Consider the following 12,103-nt stretch of genomic DNA (forward strand, 5'->3'; position numbering starts at 1 on the left):
ATGAAAAAAATCTTTTATCAACAAATATAACTAATATATAAATCATTAAAATAATATAATTTATATACCTAAAAAGGTGTAATATAACCAACAATTTGATTAACCTTAGCTCTATTCGCTATATCAAATTACTTATATAAATACATCAAGCAAAATGCCCCCAAGCATACGTATCGATTGTGCTCAAGTTGTTGACTAAATGTAAGTACCCTACTAATACTTTACTCCACTCTTGTCAACAAAAATAGTGTATCCTAAGAGATGGAGCAAGAAAGCTTTGGTAACGCACTTCACATCTCCATCAGAAGCACTATCGATAACATGTCTAAATATATCTTGCAGCCACTATAGCCTGACATATTGACCACAAGAAATCCTCTTCTCAGTGGATACCACCTCTTCTAAGACTTCGAGCAACCTCATTAACAATGCCTAAGCCTCAATCGCCATCAACTTTGATAGTGATATCATTGCTCATGTGACGGGTATATGGAGAATCACATTTACATCATCCAACATGATCATCATGGTAGGTGAATGGTATTTGTCTCCGGCTACCATTGCTCAATAGATGCTGACACTATCATATTATTAGACACTGCTAGGTGCAATAGATTAAAGGCAGCAATCCTAACTCAATAACGTGATGACAAATATGCTACCACGAAGCATCTAAAGGCTATTGTTGTGACTTTTCCCAATGGTTAATTGCTTTTAAGATAGCTCACTCCTATAAAAATAATAACAAATATAAACCAATTAATAATTTTACATACATTAAGTAACAAAAGTAAGCAACAATCATGAATCTCATTTAATTTATTACCTGACCATTCCATATTTTTGCTACAATATGAGTGTCAAAGCTTAGAAATAAAAAAGTATAGCCCTTTAAGAAATGGCTTTAAGGGATGAACAATCTGCTCTATAGGCTCCACATTGGCTACTCTACTAGTTGTTGTGTTTGATCAACATCTGGCTACTCTGTCAGATCAACAATTGGTTCATGATCATAAGCTCGTCGTCTCCTCTTAAAGGTAGTCAAATGCCTCTAAATATCGACTATAGCACATCCACTACCTTGACTAATGCATGCTTTTCTCATTCATGCCATAGCTATTTTTATAAATATTAAATGATAACACATTAACTCTTGAAGCAAACATACATGATTCAATGAGTACATAATAACACATGCATGGAATATTAAAGTATCGTGGTTTTTAGACATTTGTAAGGGATTTTCAAAAATGGATTTTCAAAATCCCTTAAAAAATTTCGAACATTCATTTCCAAAAATGTTAAAGAACTTTCAAAAGTGGATGTTTGAAAGCCTTTAATGGATTTCAGAAATGGATTTTTTGAATTTGTTAAAGGCTCCCAGACATCCATTTCAGGAATCTGTAATAGGCTTCCGAACATCCATTTTTGGATTCCAATGAAAATTTTCAAAAAATGAATTTCGAAAGTTCTTAAGAGTTTTCGAAAATGGATGTTTGAAAGCTTTAAAGGGATTCTGAAAATGAATCTTAGAGAATCTTTGATAGATTCCAAACATCCATTTTCAAATATTTTTAAGAACTTTTGAAAATTCATTTTTGAAATGTTCAAATCATACCCTATAACTTAAAATCCCAATTTTTACAAAATTAAACACGAAATCAAACAAAAAAGCATAAAGAACAAACTATTTACCTTTGATTCTAAGCCTTCCAACATCAAATGGCTGAAATTTCCTTTAAATGGGGATTAATCTTTTAAGATTTTTGGTTGAAAGAGAAAGAGGGAGGAGAGATGGGGTGCAAGATGTGAGATGTGAGATGTGGTATTTGGCTTTTTAGTAAATTTGTCTTTTGGGTTTGGGGCATATTGAGTAAAAAATTGGGTACTAATAGTAGTGAGGTGTATTGAGAAAAATGTGGAGTGCAAATAATAACAATCATTTTATTTTCATCAAAAAATTTGGGTTAATTAAATGATGACAATAATTTTTTATTTTCCTTTTCTTTGCTGAGGATCAAATATAAATTAACATTATCGACTTTATATTATTGGTGAATATTTTATGTATGCAATTTGAAAATACTTGATCTTTGTTAAAGGATAATCTTAATTCAAAAGAATCAATCATTTTAAATATTTTTAATTAATTTATTGATGATTGTGTGTTAATATCTATACATTTTTATATACTTATTATAATCATATTATTTATTTATACATACATGCATATATTTTGTTATTTATATATTACATGTTATTGATATAATTTTTTTAATGAATACAAAACCTTTATTTTTCTTTACGAAGTGCGAGCATTCTATTAGTTTAAATTAAAAGTAAAATCGAAATAATTAGATAAATCATTTCAACTCTATTAAATTTGTTCATCTTTTTCTTTTTTTTTTTTTCTTTTGAACAAACCATGGGGTTCTTGCTATATATTATTTTTAATTAGTAAAAAATGCAGACTTTTGAAACCTAATTAAAAATATATGTCATATTGTTTTATTTATATTATCTTAATCATAAAAATAAAAAATGACGTGCAGGTGCTGCCGTCATATGCAATGATTGAAAGTTTGTGATAATTTGCAAACGGGCCTAACAACTTGCCAAGATAGTGAGAAGAGAAGTATGTTTCTAAAAGATTTGATTATTGGAAAATTGGAAAAGGAAAAGCCAAAAGAGAGTCTTACTTTCATGGATCTATCCACTCTTAGCAACTCTAGTTCTCAACCATCTTCCTCCAGATCTTCTTTTAGTCTATCCTCTCCTCCCTCTCCTGTACTTAAAAAATCTTCCTCTTCTAAGCTTAAGTTCTTATATGAAGTAGATTATATTCCAGAAGAAAAGAAAACCCAACAAACAGTTTTACCTCTTGTAAATCCTTATACAGCTTTCTCAAACTCCTCCCCTTCTCTTACTAGATCTTTAAAAACTCTTTTAAAACCCAAATATCCAGCTCCAAAAGAATATGTTCAAGCCACAAACTTTGATCAATGTATTCTTCCAGCAGGACCCCAAGAGCACTTTGTTACTCTTCAAATCCCAGAAGAATTTCCTCACCAGTGGTCAGAACAAGGATACACTCACATCCACTTTGGTGCTATCAGAATCGCTTTAACCTTCCATGGTAGAAATGGAATTCCTGTCTGTACCAGAATGGCCTTATTGGACACCAGATTTAAAGATTACAAGCATGCAGTCCTTGGAATCGTCGAGACGACACTCAATGCAAGAACTATCTTCTTCACAGTCTTCCCAAATTACAATATGTCTCTTCATGATCCAACCCTGTTAGATGCTTTAAAAGTTCAAGTCCAGATCGTAGGCACAGAAATGAAAGGCCTCAAGGTAACCCTTCACTACCAGATGGCATACAGAGTTCAAGATCATGCCATTAACTTGCCTCTTTCACACTCCAGTGATGCAGTCTTTGTTAAAATGGAAACAGCAGATAGAACTCCCAAACATGTTCATATTCCAAAGTAGATTTCCAATGAAGAACTTGCCACCCTTCTCCCAAAGACATGGACGACAAGTTATCAAAAGATTTGGAAACAAGATGAGCCAATTGAACACTTTGATCCAACCTACAAGACAAACCAGGATGGTATTGTCACAATTGAATTTGATCACAGCAAAGAAAAAGATGTTCCTCCTCCCACAATCTTTCCAACCCAGTTTATGATGCAAAGATGCCATGCTGATCTCCTTGATGTTCCAGTCACACACTTTCAGTCTAATGAAAATCCCGTGTATGCTTATAAATCTCCAACAGGACATTGCTATTGGGACATAAATTGTCAATGCAAAGAATGCCAGATAGATGCAGATAAAAGCTTCCTGGATGATGATGATGATATTCTAAAGAAGTAAAAGAAGAAAAAGTCTTCTCAGCAAAAGCTCAAAGAAAGATATGAAAATGTAGACCCTGAAGTTGATCTCCTTGGTGAACCCTCAGGAAAGTTTGACTATTATGTCATCTATCCTAAGAAAGACAAACCACCCTCTCAAACCTACTCAACTCAACCCACACACAAACCAGATTCCTCTCAAAATTCCACCCAACCTTTACCACAAATCTCTATGATGCAACCAACCTATCCAAACTCAACCTTCCCTCCTTTTGACGAATTTCATAAAGACCAATACAAACACATTCCAAAAATCCCCACTCCCACTGACAGAGATGAATATGGAAACCAAAAAAGTGTTTCTCGTGCTGAAGCAGTTTTAAACTGGCAAACTGAAAATTCTCTCCAGCAAAATTCCTACTTGCACAGAATTAAACATAAGTTAGACCAAGTCAGTCAACACTTTGATCAGAGCCTTGTCAATCTCCAGAATATTATTCTTGAAATTTAGTCAAGGATAATCACACTTGATCAAGAACTCAGATACATGGCTGAAAACAACACTGGTATCACTTATGCTTTCACTGAACGAGAGAAAGAAATGAAGAGCCTAAAGATTCAACTTGCAGACCTTCAAAATCAGTTTCGTCAGAAACAACAACAATAAGCAGCTTCGAGTTACAACATCTTCACACCATATCATACTGGTATGCATGATACTCCTTACCAAGCCTATACTCATCCCCTATTTCAACCATACAATCCTCCAACCTCACCTCTAAAACCTTTTTTCACATATTTTCAGTATAAACCTCCCCCAACATCTATTCCAACATCCTCACAACCAACACAATACTTCACTCCTCTTTCAGAACAACCAGACCAACCCCCTTTCGGTACAACTGAAAAATGGATTCACAAATTTAGAGAAAAACAACCAGTTGATCCAAAACCCAAAAGAGTAGCAGAACAACCACTTTCTCAACCCTCAAAACCACACCCAAGCTCAAGTTCCACACCTCAAAACCCTACACCACAACTAAACCAAAAACCTGTACAACTCATGATTTCTCCTACACAAACCCTTCCAGAAATACTTCACCAGATGGCACAAGATAACCTTCCTCAGTTCTCTATTGAAGATATTTTTCCCTTTACCTTTGAGAATGAATCTCACATGGATACTGTCAAATCAGAAGAATCAGTTGAAACAGATGATACTGATGATTCAGATGAAATGATGCTCCCTCAGATTTTCATGACAGAATCAACAGTTGAAGTTCCAGATGATACTCCAGAAGTCCATAACCCTGATGCAATGGATGCTGAACAACACCCTCCTCCACAACAATCACATGCTCATCCTTCAACATCAAAATTCTCAGTTTTTACCATTGATGATGTTCCTCCTTCAAAATGGCCCTCAAGATTTCAAGAATTCTTAGCATGGAGACTTGTTGAATTGAATTCTCATCCCAATGTTACGATGAACACAGTTTTGATCAGATTTGTTTCCAGACTAGTTGGAACGCTGAAAAATTTTTGGGACAACATTGGTGAATACAGACAACTCCAGTTTCTTCAATGCCCAACAATCACAGACGCTGTCTCTCAATTTACAGTAATCTTTTATGGACAAGAAACTCACAGATTAGAAAAGATCAGAAAGTAATTCTTCAGACTCAAATGCTGTTCTCTCCATCCAAAAGACCTTGACAGACACTATCAACAATTCTCCCAGTATTTCTACATACTTGGTGGATTCGATGATGTCAACTTAAAGCAAGCATTTCTTAATTCAGTTCCAGAAGAACTTGCCCAGCAAACAAGAACCCAGTTGAACCTCAGATCCCTTGATGTCAAATCTATGACCCTTGGAGACATCTACAAGATGATGCTAAAAGCCCTTGATAAGATTTGCAAAGAGCACAAATACATCAAAACCTTGGTGCACAACTCCAAAAAGCTTGAAAAGCCCTGTTCTTACTCCTCCTCAGGATTACAAATCAAATGTTCCTCCAAAGATCCCACATGTTTTTGCAGCAACAAGAAAAAGAAACATTTTAGAAGATTCAGACATTCCAGACCTCCACAAATCTCCAGACCCAGACACAAGAAATTCTCCAGATATGCTGATAAACCCAAAAAATTTCAAAGATTCAAATTTGCAAGAAAGAAGAAAGACCCAAAGATCAAAAGTTCAAAATGTTTTCTCTGTGGAAAACCAGGACATTTCTCAAAGAACTGCCCAAAGTCAGACAAAAAATCAGTCAAGATGATCCAAGACATTGCCAATATCTCAGGTATCAATCTCTCAGATGATGATCTTGAATCAATTTTCTCCCTTGATGATGAGCAGAATGAAAGATCACTGTTTATGATTAAGCAGTTTGATGATGATGAGTATGCAAATTCAGATTACTCAGAATACTCAGATGATTTCACAGATGATCAATGTTATGAGTATATGTCAGTTCAAGAACTCCAAAAAATCCAAACCATTCAACCTCCAAAATTACCCTTAGCTCCAGTTCAGATTTTCACTCACAAACATTCCCCTCCTACAACAGTCACAGCTTTCTTTAATACCGGTGCAGCCCAAACCATAGCAAACCCTCTTGTCTTACCCAAACACTTTTGGACAAAACAGAAAACATTCTTCAAAACCGCTGATGAAAATGTATTTTCTACAGACTTTGTCAGCAACCCCGTTATCCTTCAAATCTTTCCAGGATGTTGAATAACTCAAAAGATTTTAGGATCTCCACTGAGTAATCTGAATCTGAATATTCATCATCATCAAATTGCTTAATCATAAACAGTGATCGCATTAATTATTTTTGTAGGACTATAGTGAAAAAAAAACTCTTTTTCTCGGTAAGTATCAACCCTGGCAAAACATGACAAATGACAATTATTGATCAAATTGAAATGCAATGTGAACCAACATCTTGGTTGTTAAGACGTCATTTTCATTATTAATTTTAATTAGCATTTACTGTAATTTTAGAAAAAAATTAAAAAAGGCTTTAAGATTAAAAAAAAGAAATAATATTTAGAAATTGACATTAAAAAATTTACACTTATAGGTAACATAGGTTAATATTTTAATTCAAAATATAATTTAAATATTACTTAATAGTGTCATGAAATTTACTTTATCTTAGCTCTCGAACCATATTAAGGTATAACAATATTTGATGTAAAAAACATTAAATTATTTTATATTATAACTTTTGAAAAAGTAAAACGTAAATAATAAAGACGAGCCTTGTTATGGTATAACAATATTTCATATAATAAACATTAAATATAAATTTTTATTTTATATTAGGAATTTGAAAAAAATAAAAAGTAAACAAAGACAAGTGAGAACATGAACCAAAATGGCAATGAAATGGAGCTTAATTAATTGAAACGTTGGACCTCATGTCGAATTTCATCAATAATTAACCCATGGTAGTTCTATAAATTCATGAGAACTTCCATCAGTCTTCAACCAAGATTCTCAGTGTGTCACCAATGGCCGATCAAGATCCACCACAAAACAAGCCATTTACAGGCCAATTACCATCAAATGGAGAAACGACATTCCGAATATGTGGCCGCTTTGGTAACGTGAACCTTGATGATGAGCAAGATGAAACAAAGGCAGAAGATTCATCATCAACGACCAATAATTCTACTGATAGAAATCAGAAAAATGCAGAAGGTAAGCAATTAAGGCAATTGGGTTATTAGATATATATATATATATATATATTAACTACTCTTTTTTTTTTCTTAAACGGCAAGAGGTTCTTTAGTTTTGTTCATTACGTTCCTTTTCGGATCGATGCAAACAGACATTAACTACTCTTTATATAAATACTCACCAATGTATATTTTCCTCCTGCTTGAAGTAATGATAAGGCATCTAATGGAGAAAAAGAGGCAGGAGGAGGGGAACGTGGAGGCGGATCTTGCTCAATATGAGGAGCTTTGGAAGGCTATAGTACATGAAGATTGGAAAGAAGTGAAAAAGCAACTGGAGTTACTTGGCAATGATGCTCTTAGATCTCCAATAACAGCCTTTTACGAGACAATTTTGCACATTTTGGTGAATTCGGAGAAAGCCCTTTGGCTTGTAGAGGAAATTGTAAGGAAAATTAACGCAGATTCACTTGGGAAAACCGATTATCAACATGACACAGCCCTCAGCGTCGCGGCCTATGTGGGGAACACTAAAGCTGCGAAGATGATGGCCCTCAAGAACCCAGAATTACTTACAAGGTTTAACTACAGTGGTGATTCTCCATTCCATGCTGCTGCCAGGTTTGGGCACGAGGAAACGATTCGATGTCTGTTATCAGTGGCTCAAACAACTCAAATGGATGATCAGAGCTTCTTCTCAGGTGATAATGGCGCTACGATTGTCCAATATCTGATATCTGCTAACCTCTATGGTAAGAGAAAACTCACCCTTCCAAGATGTTAAATTCTGGTCAAAACAAATACATACCTAGTGTGTGTGTGTATATATATATATATATAATTAATTAATTAACTAATTTTTTACTCAGACGATCAACAATATCCTAATCCATATATTCAGATTTTATTTTCAGATAAAAAAATAATTCATCGTCCTATCAACTAGATTAACTGTGGTGAGTTAGATATTTATATATACCAACTGGATGAAGAATATCTTGACCCATATGGGTTGATATTTACTCGATATTAATTTCTAGTATGATCATGATCATGCTTTTTGATTGATTACAACTTTTCTAAAGATGCTCATCTTTAACATTAGGTCTTACTTGAGTGGTCATTAGCATCTTTACTAAAAGAAACATGAAAAGTAGTGCAAGTAAAAAACTTTTTGTGCTTTTATATTTGTTCTCTAAACTATAGTCTATATTTGCATCAACAGGCACAGCTCTTGATATGCTTAAACGTTATCCAAAATTAGGTCGTGATAGTCTCAAGCAAAGGAAACGAATTCTAAAACAATTGGCTGAAAAGCCTCTCGGATTTGAAAGTGCATGTAAGTTTGGACTTTGGGAACGCTTGATATACAAAGGTTCGTCTCTTTACATTTATATTTATCCATAAGTTTTATATGTGGTTCATTATTCACAAATAATTTAACCTTTCTTTTTATTCTAACTTCTTTCTGAAACTTAATTTGCACTATTTTTTTTTTATAAAAAAAAATCACAACTTGAAGATAATTGAAGGAATTATGTATGCTGAAATTTGAATTTTAAATTTATTAGATATCACATTTTAACAATAATTATATAATCTAACTAAATTAAATTTTAAATTCAATTTGCAGGCATTTCAGTGACAAATGAAGTTGCTATTCCGTCCATTCAACCCGAAAATGATGATTCTTTGCGTATTAATATTCTTGATAAAGCTATAGAGAATTCTGCAAATGATGGTGGAGAACTTATCAAGAGCTCAACAAATTTCGTTGAGCAGTGCAGACGACAAGCCTTTTTAATAATTTGTTTAATCTGTAATTTTCTAACTTAGTTAGATTTATTGATTTTTTACACCAAATTAGCTCATCATTTCTCCCTAATATTGAATAAAGTTTTGTTTCATACCACTTGAATGGTAGGTCCAAGGGTCGAACGCATTTATAAAACCAAGTTGATGAATGAGCAAGCTCGTCAAGTTGTCAAATCAATGTGCGCGGGAGTTATTTGGACATTCGACAATGCCTCAGATGCACTAAAATTACCAGTTTTGAAAGCTGCAAGTTTGGGAATTCTAGAGATAGTCGAAGAAATTTTAAAAGTATATACAGCTTCAACAATGTTCTATGACGATAACAATTACAATATATTTCAGCTTGCAGTTTTACATCGCCGAGAAAAGGTTTTCAATTTGATCTACAAAATGGGTCTATCCCAAAAATGGGTGGCAAGTTATCCATGCAAGAATAAAGAAAACATACTGCATTTAGCTGGGAGGTGTATACCTTCTAGGCATATTAACGGTGCTGCTTTGCAAATGCAGTGGGAGATGCAATGGTTCAAGGTAATAGATCTTTACTAACTTTAGGAGTAAATTACACTTCGTATTTATGATTTTTGTGCGATATTTTATTTTCATTAGTAATTCTTAAATTTTAAATTTTAAATTATCATCTTTTAAAAATATTTTAAATTTATCTATTTTCGTCTATCATCATTAAAATACCCTGACTGTATTAAAAAATTTCTTATGATTTCTTGTCTTTTTATAGGCAGTAGAAAGGTTCGTCCATCCATTACTCTTGGAAGAACGAAACATTGAGAAAAAAACTCCAAGAGAAGTGTTTGATGATGAACATAAGGAGTTGGTGAAGGAAGGGGAGAAATGGATGAGAGACACTGCTACATCATGTATGGTTGTGGATGCACTAATCATCGCTATGGTGTTTGCAGCAATAATCGCTGTACCAGGAAACAATGAGAAGGGAATACCAAACTTCAGGCATGAATCTCTCTTCAAAGTCTTTGTCGTAGCAGATGCTGCTGCACTCTTTTCTTCTTCTTTTTCATTACTGTTGTTCGTGCGAATCCTGACTTCGCGCTATGCCGAAGAAGATTTTCTCAAGGCTTTGCCAAAGAGGTTACTTTTGGGACTTATGACCTTAATTTTTTCCATTGCAACCATGTTGGTAGCCTCCAGCTCAGCCTTGATTATGCTCATAGATGCAGTCCCTGGTCCTAAGGTGATGCTTAGAAGGTCGACCATCGTTCCAGTGACTATAATGGCTACTCTTCCAGTTGTCTTTTTTATATGGTCACAATCTTATCTTCTCATCGACGTGCTTCTATCCACTTATCGGCCTACTATTAATTGCTACAAAGGATGATGATTAAGCAAGTTAGTGACCACTATTCCATTTCCATTTCCAGTTGCTTTGCTTGTTTTAGAGTAGTACTCTGGTTCGAATAATATTATGTTTTTCTAGTTTTAAGCAATGGAATCTTTGAAACTCTGGCTTTGTTTTTACCCCCTTCATTTTATCCTAATCAAAGTGCTTAGCAAAACCCATTCGAAGTTGGTGATTTTCTCACTTATCATCACCATATTTATGCAGAAATGAAGTCCAATTTGATTTTACATGAAAATATTGGTAACTGTAATTGTATTACAAGTTGCTAATAGTGATACATTTCAGGTAAAATGTATGAAATCATGTAGCATTTGCATACGGCCGGCAGAACTAATCTAGTCCACATCCGATCCAAAGCCTGGAAGTGTAGCCATCTCCACCACCTGCTAAGCATCAAAAGAACTAAAACAGCCCCATAGCCGGTTGCAAATCCAATTGCCATGATCACTTAGAACCAATCCACTTGAAGTCCATTACCATGATCTTTCTTGCCTTCATTCCTGATGTTCAGAATTTCACTAGTTACACTGAAATGCTCTGTCACTGGAGGTCCGCAAAGCCGGTTGCGGGCGAAACTAGATGCATCAAAGCTCTGTAACTGAGTACTTGAAGGGATTTTTACTATCAAATTGTTATTTGACAAGTTTAAGCAACTTAAAAATGTCAAATTTGTTATGCTCTGAGGAATTGAACCGGAAAGTTGGTTCATAGACAAATCAATAGATTCTACTGATGTCATAGCACCAATGCTTCTAGGAATGGTTCCAATCAAATGATTATGTGACAAATTCAATGACTTTACTCCTCGAAGCCTAGTTATTTCATCAGGAATCCCTCCATGTAATTTGTTCTTTGAAAGGTCAATAACTTTTTAAAAACTCAGAATTCGGCCGTATGCAGCCGGTTTCCCCTTCATCACAAGAAATACAAAATCAAAAAACATAGCATGATAATAAGTAGTATGTAAACCATCTAAGATATAGAATCATCTCGTTTGACCGTGGCGCTGAAGTTGCCGATACATTTTGGTAAGTATCCAGAGAGATTGTTATCAGAAAGATCCAACACTTGGAGACAACCAAGTGCGCACAACTCATTTGGTATGGAGCCATGAAACTTATTTGAACGAAAACTCAAAATTATCAGTCTCCGAAGCAAGCCATGCCGGGATGTGTCCCTTGAATTTATTTTCATTCAATTCAAGTGTCGTTAATAGCTTAAAATTCTTAAGCTGCGGAGGTACTTCTCCCATAAGCCTATTTTTGGAAAGATGCAATGAGCAAAGAAATCTCAAGCTTCCCAAAGAGGGTGGGAGAAAACCTGTAATGTTGTTGGCAGTTAAAACTATGACCGACAA

At 34.5% G+C, this 12,103-nt stretch overlaps 1 protein-coding gene across 1 annotated transcript; it reads left to right on the plus strand.

The window, feature by feature from the left end:
- The first annotated feature begins 7,212 nt into the window (after positions 1–7,212).
- LOC111279394 (uncharacterized) lies at positions 7,213–11,547 on the plus strand. The gene is made up of 7 exons (XM_089756716.1): positions 7,213–7,572; positions 7,763–8,305; positions 8,779–8,928; positions 9,187–9,372; positions 9,478–9,899; positions 10,108–10,733; positions 11,032–11,547. The coding sequence occupies exons 1-6, from the start codon at positions 7,383–7,385 to the stop codon at positions 10,720–10,722; spliced, it is 2,106 nt and encodes a 701-aa protein (XP_089612842.1). The 5' UTR covers positions 7,213–7,382; the 3' UTR covers positions 10,723–10,733; positions 11,032–11,547.
- Positions 11,548–12,103: the final 556 nt, after the last annotated feature.

The sequence above is a fragment of the Durio zibethinus genome, chromosome 27 (assembly GCF_047325235.1).
Source record: "Durio zibethinus cultivar Kanyao isolate XHJ-2024 chromosome 27, ASM4732523v1, whole genome shotgun sequence".
NCBI classification, from domain to species: Eukaryota; Viridiplantae; Streptophyta; class Magnoliopsida; order Malvales; family Malvaceae; genus Durio; species Durio zibethinus.

Excerpts from the sequence above, each read along its gene's own strand:
- LOC111279394 (XM_089756716.1), top strand. The coding sequence starts at position 7,383 with ATGGCCGATCAAGATCCACCACAAAACAAGCCATTTACAGGCCAATTA. Across the intron at positions 8,929-9,186 it reads GGAACGCTTGATATACAAAG|GCATTTCAGTGACAAATGAA; the intron begins GTTCGTCTCTTT and ends TTCAATTTGCAG. Across the intron at positions 9,373-9,477 it reads TTTAATAATTTGTTTAATCT|GTCCAAGGGTCGAACGCATT; the intron begins GTAATTTTCTAA and ends CTTGAATGGTAG.